General features: G+C 36.9%; 1 protein-coding gene across 1 annotated transcript in view; it reads right to left on the bottom strand.

Annotated features, from left to right (window-relative positions):
* Positions 1–1,208: 1,208 nt before the first annotated feature.
* FAM83B (family with sequence similarity 83 member B) overlaps positions 1,209–15,143 on the bottom strand; it is a 104,406-nt gene continuing 90,471 nt past the window's right edge. The window contains exon 5 of the mRNA XM_033217492.1: positions 1,209–6,597. Coding sequence (XP_033073383.1) covers positions 4,296–6,597 — 2,302 coding nt within the window. The 3' untranslated portion in view covers positions 1,209–4,295. The remainder of the gene's footprint in view (positions 6,598–15,143) is intronic.

Raw genomic sequence — 15,143 nt, 5'->3', positions numbered from 1 at the left:
AACATTCATATTATAGCAGAAATGTCCAAACTTAACATACTAACCCTTTGTTAACTCAGAAATATTCCTCTGTATATCTCTTGCTTATGTATCTCACTGCTTGAAGCTCAGGTAATTCCCCTTATGTCAAGTGTTTACCTGGACAGGATACACACATATCCCCTTCAGTGCCCTTCCATCTTTCCCCGGTCCAATTACTCAAGATGGTCTTTGACTCCTTAAACTGAACCTATTGATAACTTCCCTTTCAGATGGCCACAAAAGTGAAGTCTTATCCATTTCCCTTACTATGTTAACTGAACTAGGCTTTTCCTAAACATAGGCACTTATGATTAATTTATTCTACCATTTGTTCTACCATTCATTATAATTAACTAGTTAAAAAGCACATTTGCCTTTAAAAGGACACAACTTTTAATTTGCAATACATACTATTTCAATTTTTTCTAATAAATTCTGAGTCTTAATTCACTAATTCTCAGACTGTAACTTAATATCACTAATACAAATGTGCATTTAGAATATTTTACTCAAACCAGATGATATGAAGTTATACAGAAGTCAACCATCATTTTTTTTTTTCTTTTTTAAAGATTCTCTATCTTTTAAAGTAAAAATCAGGCCAGGAACAGTGGCTCATGCCTGTAATGCCAGCACTTTGGGAGCTCAAGTGGGGGCGGATTACTTGAGGTCAGGAGGTAGAGAGCAGCCTGGCCAACATGGTGAAACCTCATCTCTACTAAAAATACAAAAATTAGGTGGCAAGTGCCTTTAACCCCAGCTACTCAGGAGGCTAAGGCAGGAGAATTGCTTGAACGTAGGAGTCAGAGGTGGCAGTGAGCCGAGATGGCGCCACTGCACTCCAACCTAGGTGACAGGGCAAGGCTTCATCTCGAAAAAAAAAAAAAAAAAGTAAAAATTATTTAAAGTAACCACTATATTACAGTAATAATAGAAATAAAGAGAACGTGGATATATAATATTTCACTTAAAGAGAATTGCCACTGAATTTGAAATATGAATAAATTACTACATGAAATATAATTGCTAATCAAAATAATGTTTTAAAGATGATTTCAAAGTTCATGGAGAAATATTTAAAAATACATCCACATCTGAATTCCTGATTAGAATAACTAGGGGAAAGACTGAGCTTGAATGCAGAAATGCAGAGTATGAAGATTAAAAAAACAACAGCTTACAATATATTGATATTTGTACAAAATAATTTATTATTCATTTATTGATTTAAAAACAGAAGTTCATTTGGAAGAATATTTCTTTATAATATCGTACGTATATAAAATGTTGAGCTACTCAGGAACCTGAGGCTGGAGGATTGCTTGAGCCCAGGAGTTGGAGTCCAGGCTGGGCATACAAGCGAGAACCCATCTCTTAAAAAAGAAAAGTTAACAAGTTGACTCTTTGGTTTATCATTTTATCCTTTTTGTTTTAAATATTCTAGAACCCAGAATCTATCTGAATATCATGATAAAGTTATTTTAAAAAAACAGCATTGTACATGTCACACATATAGTCAGTGTAAAACAATTCTGCTTTGCATCCCTTAGCCACAGGCACATTAAGAATCAACAGATATTCACAGAACACAGAAATATCTGTGGAACGATACTTGAATATGTGGATCTTGAGTAAAGCTGAATTCAGCCAGAATTAAACTTTTTGCATTATTTATCTAGATGACACTAGACATCATCTTGATTAAACAAGATATTTGCTTCCACAAGTGTAGACTGACAACATATCCCCATATCTGAACACGCCCTGTCAGAATTATGGCTAACCCCAAACTTGTAATAGAGGGATATCTGCGTATTCGGGATATAGGGTCACTTACAGTATTCTCTAGCCATCTGCCAAGAACTACTTTGAAATTATACCCATTTTCTTGTGTTTCTGCTTAAAAACTAATGTACAGTATTTACATATAAAGTAAAAACTGCATTACCAAACTTTAATATCAATGTACATCAAAGTGATATTATCTGTCCCCCAATATTAATATAGGGAGAAAAAGACAGAAAGTATATGGCCTAAAACTATTTCATCCACAAACTGTGATGGTGTCTGTTTAAAACTTAAACAGTAGCTGTAAATTTTTTGAAGTATTATATTCTTGCTCAGTCTTATCTCTGGAGAGTTTCTTGGCCACAGAGACTTTGGAAAGTTGCTACGTACATATTCTCAAGTATAGATATTTTTGAAGAAAAAAGATGCAAGAAAAACAATTTTTTAAAAACGCAGAGAAAAGTAAATCTGCTGTACAAAAGCCTAAGTTACCTGTCAGGGGATGATGAAATAAAGCATTCTGTACTCCTCAATTCCACTTAAGAGGAAGAGCTCAGGAACTATTTAAAAGGATGTTTTCATAAGCTATCTATATTTCCTGAAATTAAGGAAATTTCTGTACAAAAAGGCAACAGGCTTTTGGTTGTAATTAAACATGATTAAACTTCTACTCTTTATATAATTTCAATTTTAAAGTTACATTGCACTAAATTTCAGGGCTTTCCATTTCAGAACTGCCTAATGGCTCATTATCCTAATTCCCCATCCAATACTAACAAAGAATGGGTAATAACAAAGTCAGTCTAGTTTGGTTAACTGTGGGTTCTTGGCTTTGTTAGGTTTTCTTTTCCTGTCATATTTTCTCCTGCTATGTTTTCTTTTTCATGGTTTCTAAACACTATGTAAAATTATTTTAATGACATAGATATTTTATACCATTATTTTAATTATTTTAATGAGATATATATATAAAAATTTGTCTGAATCTTGCATTTTTAAAACAATAGTATACTGCTCCACACAGCAACTTAGAATGTATTAAGTAATATATTTAAAGTGATGTAAAAACACTTCACACTTCTCACAGGATGCATTGCTTCTTGAATTCTGTTCTTTGTGAATGAAGCAAAGTCAAGTTAAAGTCTCTGGAACAGATATGGAGCTTATACTTCATTACTGTAAGAAAGACAAAGGGTATCTTATAATCTGAATATCATCCTCAAATCATGGACAAACTAGCTCAGTACAGCTTTTCATTTTCCCGATGGTATTCTTACAAAAACACTATGCAGTCATATCATATTTGGCACAACTTAAAGAAGAGCAAGACCTGTAATCCCAGCATTTTGGGAGGCCAAGGCGGGCAAATCATGAGGTCAGGAGTTCAAGACTAGCCTGGCCAACATAGTGAAATCCTGTCTCTACTGAAAATACAAAAATTAGCCAGGTGTGGTGGTGTGCACCTGTAATCCCAGCTACTCAGGAGGCTGAGGCAGGGGAATCGTTTGAACTGGGGAGGCAGAGGTTGCAGTGAGCCAAGATCATGCCACTGCACTCTAGCCTGGGAGACAGAGCGAGACTCCATCTCAAAAGAGAAAAAAAAAGGAGCAAGAATTTTCACAAGAAGGACCCCTTTGCATTGTCATGCCAATCTAACAAAAATTTAGGCAGAAATTTACATTTCTAAAAGCTTTTACACAAAAGAAAAAGGAGGGGGAATCCATTCAGATTTTCTAAATTCCTACTGGTTTGTTCTAAATGTGAAGTAAGGAATGACTATAAAAAATCAGCAGCCTATGGGTAAGAGGGGGACAGCTCCCTGGGTCCAGTGTAGAGAGAAGCACATCCCAGACCGTTTTCAAAGGCTTAGGAAAATAAATTCCTACGAATGTCATTATACTGCATGAGACTGATACTTTGCAAACACTTCAGGCCAAAAAAAAAAAAAAGTTTAAAAGGTACTGCTGTTGCCCAAACAGCTGTACAATGCTCCAGAGAAAAATTAATATTAATAAAATATAACAAGTTATCCTATAGAATTTAAAGTTACTCTTAAAAAATGCTTTGTCCCATTTGCTTATATTTTTGAAGATATGAAAATACTATAAAGACATATTATAAAGGGTTACTGAGGGTAGTATGACCTTTTTAAAAGGAAATGGTTAAAATCCATACACCATACACTATACATCATCCACGAAAGTTTCTAAGTGAGACTTAAAATCTTCAGTCTAAAGAAAATGATTTAAATACACCTGTTATTTTTACCATTACCACTTACAAATCATGTGTTTACAGAGAAATCCTATCTACAGCAGACCCTAACTTTATCACACAGAAAAATAACTTTATACGAGGACACTGGTAAACATAGATATCATACCCATAATTCTGTCCTTAGGAAAATCTATTGGCATGTTACAAAGACTGTCCACAATTTTCTTTGGACAAATATTTATAGTCTCATTCATTTTGCATTTTAATAGCTATTTATTTTTGTGTATAAAGTTTCCAAACTTTTGCATAAATCCTCGAAACTTGTTCTCATTGGGTTGATACGAGCGATAAACACCAGCGTTGTAATTCAGCATTGGACTAGACCTGCCATAACTGTTGCTCACAGTCGCAGATTTTATTTCTGGGCGATTTATACTGGTATTTGGCATGTTGCTTGTTGGCTGAATAGAGCTCTCAATCTTACAAAATGGCTCAAAACGACTGTAAACACGCCTATCAGTTGAATGAGAACGTAGAAGCTCATTGGACGTTGGCCTTGGAGAAGAAGTTGGTCTTCTTTCAGGAGTAACAACTGCATTAATCTCCCTTGAGTCTCGGTATTGGATCTGTTCAGTGTTAAATCTTGGGGCAGAGGCATCTCCTGCTCTTTCCAAGAACTTGCTTTCAACTGGACCTGGAGAAGGTGTTCTTTTATTTTCATCTGATGGAGCATTTATCTCTTGAGATGGACTAACTGTTACATCTTCCTTACTCTTGTGGATGCTGCATTGAGAATTCGATGAGGAAGAATGTTTTCTTCTAGGAGATGAATCAACTTTTGTGTCTGATTTCTTTGGTTTTTGATTTTCTTCACCCTCAGAAACTAATGTGTCAGAGCTACTACACAATCTATAAAAGGCAGGTGCTTTATTTTTGGATAGATTTTCTTTCTTATCTGGGGTAAGGCTAAGTAATGACCTTAACTTCTGAGACCCCTTCTTCAAAAAACTTGGGGAACCCTTAACTTCCTTCTTTGAAGTGAGTTCTTTGTTGGATTCCTCTTTATTCACATCAAGTAAAGCAGCAATGGAAATTGATTTGGTAGTAGTCCCACTTGGAGGGTTTTCCTTGGTGACTTCCTCCTCATCCTCCTCCAAGTTATGAGCCACGTTGTGCATGCTTTTAGAACTTTTCAGCAAATCTTCTTTGGGCTTTTCTGGTTGTCTAACTCGATTCCTGGTAAGTGTACTATATACATAATGCTTACTATTTCCAGGATCTAAGTTGGTTCTTGAGTTGTCAAATAATGGGAAACTTCGCCTTTTAAGTAGATTCTCAGTCTGTTGATTCTTTAGATTTTCTGTCTGCTTATTTACACACAAGGTTGTGTATATATAGTTATTTGATTCAGTATGGCCATTTGTAGTTTGGTTTAAGGCTACTGAGTGGTTTTCAGGAACCTGCAAGATGTGCATTTTTGGTGCCTCTGACTGCAATGGGAGCTTGGGGATTGATTCTGGCAAGGGTTTGTCTGTCAAATGCTGTACATTTGTAGGGGTGTCTGGGACCTCTTTAGGTGTCTCACTTCCCTGAGAACCAATGATAGTTGAATTTGAGGAGCAAGTTGTGCAACTGTTAACTTCCTTTTGCTCAGGTAAAGTGGGTTTAAATACTAAAGAGGAACGAAGCCGAGAATGAGTATAAAGGGCATTGGCCTTCAAATTATCAGGATTATCATAGCCCTCAAATCGGTCACCTAAAGCTGATCCATTTGAGTCTGGTATAGCTTCTGAATGATCATTTAAGTAGGATTCAATTCTCCAGTTACGCAGGAATGACTTTGTAGTATGTTCAAGAGTTGGCATTCGTTGTTGCAAAAAGCGGATATGGTTATCTGTTCCATTAAAAGACCTCCGAACATTTGAATTCCTGTCTGCAAGATTTGTTGTTTTTCTCTGTGCAAGCCGATTGGCAAAACTCTGGGCGGGTGCGTTGTGGTGGCTTGCATAGCCTTCCCGTAATGAGGACGCCACACTGAGACTATCAGATGGCTTTTTCCAATTACCAGGTGGATTATTGGTTCTATTCAGAGCTCTGTTAAGCAGGAGGTATGGCACTGTTTCTGGCTGTTCCCCAGCATAACTATGTCTTTTCCAATTTTCATTTATCTGACTGGGTTGAAACTGACGTATTGCGTTTGGACCATTAAAGTTTGGAACAAAATGAGGTTTGTATCCATGACTTCTTATGTTATATTTGTCATGTTCATTTAAAGTATATATCCCTCTGTTTTTGAAGTAACTAGAATCTAGTTTATGAATCTTGTCGTGTCTACCAAAAAGGTTTCTTTGGCTGGAAACAGATGCTAATGAAGAAACCGAATGCTGGTAAGTGCCATTTTCCCAGAGGGCTTTGCCATGCTTCACCCTTGCTGATTCTTCCTGAGCAAATGAACTGGGGACACAGGATCTGGCATAGAGAGTTCTAAATTCTTCATCAAAGGACTCAACAAGTTGTCCTGTAATTATCTGAACCATGCTGAGGTGAGCTTTCTCAAATGACCACATATAGCTGGGGAAAAAAAATGGAAAAATTTTAATCATTTAAGTTAAAAGATTGATAATAACATATAGTTCTACTAGAAAAAGTAAAACTTAATGACTGAAATATGTTTTTGTACTTTTCTTTGGCTACCATTATTTAGAATATTTACCATCATTACATGCACTACATGTCTTCCCATCCTCATATTCACATTTTAAGTATCAATGCAACTCAAATTATGGCTTTGAATTCACTACTTTCCAGAAGTCCAAAGAAAAACTTGCTGTGCATTTTCAAAAGCAATCTGCAGATTCAATGCAATTCCTATCAAAATACCATCATCATTTTTCACATAAGAAGAAACAATCCTAAAATTCATATGGAACCAAAAAACAGCCTGCATAGCCAAAGCAAAACCAAACAAAAAGAAGAAATCTAGAGGCATTAAATTACCTGATTTCAAATTATACCACGAGGCTATGGTCACCAAAACAGCATGGTACTGGTGTAAGAATAGGCACATACACCAATGGAATAGAATAGGGAACCCAGAAATAAAGTCAAATACCTACAGCCAACTGATCTTCAACAAAGCAAACAAAAACATAAAGTATGGAAAGGACACCCTATTCAACAAATGGTACTGGAATAATTGGCAAGTCACATGTAGAAGAATGAAACTGGATCCTCATTTCTCACCTTAAGCAAAAATCGACTCAAGATGGATCAAAAACTTAAATCTAAGACCTGAAACCATAACAATTCTAGAACATAACATCATAAAAACTCTTCTACACATTGGTTTACGCAAAGAGTTCATGACCAAGAACCCCAAAACAAACGCAACAAGAACAGAGAAAAATAGATGTAACTTCATTAAACAAAAAAGCTTCTACACAGCAAAATAATCCTCAGAGTAAAGAGACAACCCACGGAGTGGGAGAAACTATCTGTGAACTATGCATCCAACAAAGGACTAATATCCAGAATCCACAAGGAACTCAGATTAGCCAGAAAAAAACAAATAATCCCACCAAAAGTGGGACAAAGACATGAACAGACAATTCTCAATAGAAAATACAAATGACCAACAAAAATACAAAAGAAAATGCTCAACATCATTGATTATCTGGGAAATGCAAATTAAACCCACAATGAGGTACCACTTTACACCTGCAAGAATGGCCATAATTAAAAAATCAAAAACTAATAGACACTGGCATGCATGTGGTGAAAAGAGAACATTTTTACATTCCTGGTGGAAATGTAAACTAGTAAAACTACTATGGAAAACAGTACAAAGATTCCTTGAAGAACTAAAAGTAGAACTACCATTCAATCCAGAAATCCCACTATTAGGTATCTACCCAGAGAAAAAGAAGTTGTTTTATCAAAAACACTTGCACATGCATGTTTATAGCAGCACAATTTGCAGCAGCAAAAATATGGAACCAGCCTAAATGCTCATCAACCAACAAGTGAATAAAGAAAATGTGGTATGCATATACCATGGAATACTACTCAACCATAAAAAGGAACAAAATAATGGCATTTGCAGCAACCTGGATGGAATTGGAGACCATTATTCTAAGTGAAGTAACTCAGGAATGGAAAACCAAATATTGTATGTTCTCACTTATCAGTGAGAGTTAAGATATGAAGATGCAAAGTCATAAGAATGATATAATGACTAGAGGGAGAGGGTAGGAGAGGGGTGAGGGATAACAGACTACACACTGGGTACAGTGTACACTGCTAGGGTGATGGGTGCACCAAAATCTCAGAAATCACCACTAAAGAACTTATTCATGTAACCAAAAGCCAACTGTTCCCCAAACACTAATGAAATAAATAAATAAAATAGAACATTAAAAAAAAAAAGAAAAATTTGCTGTGTATTTTGCATCTGTGTCAAAACTTTGTGGCATAAAAACTGATATTATATTTCATATATAACATCTTGGCAGAATGCAGTAAAGCCAGTGTTGGAGAAAAAGTCGAGAGGCCTAGCTTCTGCTGAATTGTAGACACATGAGCTTGGGCTTCACTTTCCTCATGTCCAACGTAAGGATACGGACAGCATAATAGCTATAATGCCTTATAGCTTTAACATGATATAATGTAAGATACAGTTGTGCTAATGCATATATTTTAAGAGTCTATAAGTTTTCAGACCGCTATCTCTGTGGTTTACTTAATAAGTGTAATTTAGGATGCCAAGAGCTGTAAACAGGATTTGTGGCCAGCTGCCTCAATCATTAAAGGGCAGACTTCACTGTACTTACTGTACACAGTATTAGTAAATGTAGACCTCAGAAACCATGCCAGTCAAAATGCCAATCAGGATCTTTTAATATAAAATATATTTTTTAGGAAATTAATGTTTATATGACTTTATAGTACTTTATGGAAGCTCCAATTCCTTTCCTAGAGTTTAGAGGTAACAGCTATCTTTAAACTTCATATCAAATTTTAAACCTCATTTTTGAAAATCTAATGATTTAATATACAGTCTCTGAGCTGAAAAATAAATGAATTGCTGTTATGCTATGCATAAAGTAATGTATATGACACAATGGGGATTAATACAAAAGAAAAAAGAGACACTCTCCACATTGAAGCATCTTATTTCTATAAAGGAGACAAAAAATGCAGAAAAAATAACTAAAAGAATGTGCAAACATTTAAAATATATAAAATATTACATATCACAAACAGGAGTATGTAATTTAAGAAACTTCTTATTTGGATATGCTTAATTTTATCTAGCATGCCTACAGGAAGCATGATATTGGAGGAATATTGATTATGCCACTGGGCTGACTTAAAAGAAATGGTACAAAAGTAAGTAACTAAAGAAATTTTCAATCTGACTAAAGGTATGAATACAAAATATTAGAAACAGCAAGCAATGGAATGAACAGTCAACTATCAAGTATGAGGAAATCCATGAAGAAAGTGAAGTTTTGCAATATTTTGATACATACTAGATTCCCAGTTCAGACACAAAAGATGTGGGAAGACAATTTGTGTGGAGGGAGTAATATGGAAAAGGGAAGAATGCAATAAGGGTCATGTTCTAGCTGAACACAGAAAACATACTATATATAGCTGGAGCAAAGAAGCCATATAAGAGACTGATGAACTAGTGGTGAAAATCTTGAAAACAAAACAGAACGTTTGATTATGTAGAATTTGTTTCCAAATTTGGATAAATTATAATAGAAAGAACTGTCTGAGGAACTATTTTTTTCCAGCAGCTATTTGTAGTACTATTGCAGTATAGACTTAAAAGTAAGAGCCCAACCAAAGTAGAAATTGGAATAATGCGTGAAAATGTTGAGCCAGTAGTAAAAAGAAAGAACCAAAAGATGTCATGTCAAAAGAATATCCATACGTTATTAAATAAAAACAACTTCCAAGTGTTGAGGTTAGGAAACTAAGAAGATATTGGTATTGGCGGGGCGCGGTGGCTCAAGCCTGTAATCCCAGCACTTTGGGAGGCCGAGACGGGCGGATCATGAGGTCAGGAGATCGAGACCCTCCTGGCTAATACAGTGAAACCCCGTCTCTACTAAAAATACAAAAACTAGCCGGGCGAGGTGGCGGGCGCCTGTAGTCCCAGCTACTCGGGAGGCTGAGGCAGGAGAATGGCGTAAACCGGGAGGCGGAGCTTGCAGTGAGCTGAGATCCGGCCACTGCACTCCAGCCTGGGCGACAGAGCGAGACTCCGCCTCAAAAAAAAAAAAAAAAAAAAAAAAAAAAAAGAAGATATTGGTATTGATGAATGTGTGGCAATTGGAAAAGTTTCCCTGCTATAGTAAATCAGAAAATGATATTGTAAAAAAAGTTTAGGCAACAGGAAGACATTCAATTGAATATATTCAGTAAGTAAATCTGAAAACCTACAGACACGCTTTGGGGCTTGGAAATTAATCTCTATATTCCTCTGTTATCATAGGTGATTTCTATGCCATTAACTACCAAGTCTGTATTGTCAGTGCTGACCTCTTCCTCATCTCTGGAATCAGTGTTCCATCTCTACTCAAAATTTTAGTGGGCCTTGCAAACCTAACATGTATGACTGGTAAGTTGTCATCTAGCACTCCTCCTTCCCCGACCTATTTCTTCCCTAGTATTACTTATTTAAGTCAGTGACTCAACCATCTTTCAGGTGATCAAGACAGGAAACAAGCAGTCATCTTTGAATACCCTCTTTTTCAGAACCAAAGGTCCTGTTGACTCTGCTTGCAAAACCTCTCACAAATCAGTCCTATCCCACTATCACACTAGTCTTAGCATTATCAGCTAATTTGACTCTTAGCGTCCTCATTTGCTCATTTTTCAATCAACAGAACAACAGAAGTGATCTTTGCATAAAACAAATTGGGTCATGTCACACTTCCATACAGAACTTTCTATTTTGTTTAAAAGAGAATTCAGACTCCTTACCTGGCCTAAGATAATTCCTCCCCTGCTTGCTTTCCAATTCTACTACGGATAGCTCTTCCCTTGATTAATGTGGTCCTACCATATTGGCCTTTCTGCTTATCCCCCCAGATATTTACTCCAGGATCTTTTATCTATTGTTCCCTCTTCAATACATCTCTTCTCTCTGACAGTCCTGGGCTGACATGCTCTTAGAATACATTTATGATCACTCTATTCAAAGTATCCATCTGATTAAGCTTTATCATATTCCCCTGATTTCATTTATACAATACCCCATTACCACTATCTGACATTTTCTTGCATGTTCTCCCTTTGTGAATCATCTATCTCCAATGCCCTACTAAAATAAAATTTAGCTCAACAATCTTGTATACCTTATTTAGGACTGCATTCCCAGGGGCTAAGAATGGTGCTTGGCATATTGTAAACTCTTAAAAACATTAGTTGTAACTAAACAAATGATAATATAAATGAATTATTAGTTTCAAAATCAAATAAGACTAAAAGGCAAAGATGTTTCTGTTGGTGGAAAACTTCAAAGGTTTACATTAAATCCGGATTATCATGCATGTTTATTTCTTTTTCTTCCCTACACACTACTAAAAAGATAGAAAAGGAAAAGGGAAGTAGCAAGTGAAAGTATTTAATACAAGTTTAGAATAGAGAAATCTGATGGAGAAGTGGTAGCTGACTTAGAGGAAGTTTCCATGAGGTAAGCACCAATGAGAATAAGCCAGTTAATCTATGAATTCAACATTGGATCAAAAGGTAATAAAAATGGTGGGTTAGAAAGGTCATGAAAATAGAGAAACAGGAAGATTGAAAGTCCCATACAGAGCAGTTGGGCCCCCAGTTTCCCTACTCTTTCCTTTCCCATGAAGCACTCCTTCCTATCCCTTTCAGAAATCCTAAGGTTTACTTCAGCAGAAACCAAACCAGAGAAAGTCTGAATTCAGAAACTTTAAACAACTCACGACTGGGATAAAGGTGAGCTAAGAATGAGGCTTATCAGACCCTCAGCTCTCTTCCCCATTCTGTTTCTATAGTATCTTCAGCTAGGATCATATTCTGACTTCGTTCCAAATTCCATCTCCTTTGACAATCTTTTGGAGAAAGAGATTATTCTCTGGAAACATCGAAAAACCCCAGATAAGTGATGTTTATATTGATAGTCAGGGATCCTCCTGTAAAGTTGCCAGGACCCCAGTCTATCATTCAGCTGTAAACTCAAACGTTGATAAGCATTTCCCCGCTCAGTTTCTAATCAGCTTTACAGTGCCTTGTTCTTAAATATAAACACATAGCAAAGATTAACAGACGAATAAAGCAAGTTTCAAAGACAGCTTATGAAGCTTAAGAGCTTAGATGCAATCAGAGATCAAAACAAACTGGAAAATGGCACCTAGAAGAAACAGACACAAACCACAAATAAAAATACTTCCCAAAACACAAACACAAAGTGAGTAAAGTAGCAGATTAGAAAGTTACAGGCCCTACTTACCCCAGAGAGATACTAAGTTAACAGCAATATGTGAAACAGAAGACCTCTGTGAAACGCTAGAGACCAACTGCAAAGACAGAGCACCCAGAACATTGTATTCCAGCCAAACAGGTTGGAAAACCTGTGATGTTTGGCAAGCTCATTCCTATTCCTCCCCCATATGGTATAGCATGAAGCAAACAGAGGGAAACTTTTCCCCCAGCCCCCAGATTGGGGGTCCTCCCTCAGGATGGAAATGGAAGAGTAGACTATGGATCATAATTCTGGCTTGTCTTCAGTGCAGCCCAAGAGACTGGCTTCTATCTTGCCTGAGTGCTGGTAGGATTGGAACCAGAGTTTAGAAATCATTGAAAATAGAGGTAAGCAGCATGCAGTTCCATGGGCAGACACCAAGGGAACAAGAGGTCAGAAAAGATCTGAAAGGTCCTAGAATCTGCATCTGGGCTGAATGATAAAGGTCTTCCCCAGAACAAAGACAGCCCATAAAGACTGGGAGAGGTAACTGATTATTTATAAAATGCCTGAATACTAGTAAAACATTACAAAGCATATGAAGAAGCAGGGAAACTAAGCCCAATCATAAGAAATGAAATAAAACTCCAGAAACTGACTCCAAAGAATCACAGATCTATGAGCTGCCTGATAAAATATTTAAAATAACTATTATAAAAATGCTCAATGAGCTAAAAACAAACAAAAACTAACAAACAAAAACATCAACAACACACACACACAGACAAGTAAACAAAATCAGGAAAATGATATACCAATGGAATGAGAATACCAACAAAGATAAACTATAAAATAGAACTAAAAGGAAATTCTGGAACTGAAAAATAAAATAACTGAATAATTCATTAGAAGGAAGGATTCAACCACAGACTTGATCAGGCAGAAGAAATAATGAATAAATGTGAAGACAGGTCATGGATATAATTGAGTCAGAGGAGCAAAATGAAAAAAAAGGAATGAAGGAAAGTAAAGATATACTAAAGAATTTACAGAACTACCAAGCAGATCAATATATGCATTATGAGAAGCTCAGAAAGAAGAGAGGCAAAGAAGCAGATGACTTATTTGAAGAAATAGTGGACAGAAACTTCCCAAGTCTGAGGGAAAAAAATTGACCTACAAATTTTAAAGAACTCAAACTGGGATAAATTCAGAAAGAATTATACCAAGACACATTATAATCAGACCTGTTTAAAGTCAAAGACAAAGAGAAAGTCTTGAAAGCATCAAAAGAAAGGTGATTTGTCACATACAAGGGAGCTACCATTAGACTATCAGCGACTTTCTCAGCAGAAAGTTTGCAGGCTACAATGAAGCAGGAAAATATAATCAAAGAGCTATAAGAAAAACACTGAAAACACCAAAAATCCAGCAAAATTGTCCTTCAAAAGGAAGGAGAAATTAAGACTGTCCCAGATGAATGAAATCTGAGAGAGTTCACTATTAGATCTACTGTACACAAAATGCTAAAGTGAATCTTTTAAGTTGAAATAAAAGGATGGTAGAGAGCAACACAAAGTCTTATGAAAACATAATGTTCTCCAGTAAAAGTAAATATGTAGACAAATGAAGTGACCTGTACTATTGCAGATGTGGTTCATAGAATTTAAATGTAAAAAATATGAAAAGTAACTTTAAATCTGTGTTCATTGCTATACAATATATAAATATGTAATTTGTTGCAACAGTTATATAAAGTGAGGAGTAGAGCTATAAAGGAGTGGAGTTTTCATATGTGATTGAAGTTATCAGTTTAAAATAAAATGCTGGCCGGGCGCGGTGGCTCAAGCCTGTAATCCCAGCACTTTGGGAGGCCGAGACGGGCGGATCACGAGGTCAGGAGATCGAGACCATCCCGGCTAACACGGTGAAACCCCGTCTCTACTAAAAATACAAAAACTAGCCGGGCGAGGTGGCCGGCGCCAGTAGTCCCAGCTACTCGGGAGGCTGAGGCAGGAGAATGGCGTAAACCCGGGAGGCGGAGCTTGCAGTGAGCTGAGATCTGGCCACTGCACTCCAGTCCGGGCGACAGAGCGAGACTCTGCCTCAAAAAAAAAACAAAACAAAAAAAAAAAAAACAAATAAAATAAAATGCTATAACTTTAAAATGTTTTATGTAAGGCCATGCATGGTGGCTCATGCCTGTAATTCCAACACTTCGGGATGTTGAGGTGGGCAGATCACCTGAGATCAGGAGTTCAAGACCAGCCTAGCTAACATAGTGAAACCCAGTTTCTACTAATAATACAAAAAATTAGCCAAGCGTGGTGGTGCACACCTGTAATCCCAGCTACTCAGGAGGCTAGCTTGAACCTGGGAGGCAGAGGTTGCAGTGAGCCGAGATCGTGCCATTGCACTCTAGCTTAGGCAACAAAAATGAAATTTCGTCTCAAAAAAAAAAAAAAAAGGCCGGGCGCGGTGGCTCAAGCCTGTAATCCCAGCACTTTGGGAGGCCGAGATGGGCGGATCACGAGGTCAGGAGATCGAGACCATCCTGGCTAACACAGTGAAACCCCGTCTCTACTAAAAAAATACAAAAAACTAGCCAGGCGTGGTGGCGGGTGCCTGTAGTCCCAGCTACTCTGGAGGCTGAGGCAGGAGAATGGCG

The sequence above is a fragment of the Trachypithecus francoisi genome, unplaced genomic scaffold, assembly GCF_009764315.1.
Source record: "Trachypithecus francoisi isolate TF-2019V2 unplaced genomic scaffold, Tfra_2.0 Lachesis_group10, whole genome shotgun sequence".
Taxonomy (NCBI): Eukaryota; Metazoa; Chordata; class Mammalia; order Primates; family Cercopithecidae; genus Trachypithecus; species Trachypithecus francoisi.
Note: the sequence above shows the minus strand (reverse complement) of the source record. Positions and strands in the feature narration are given on the sequence as shown.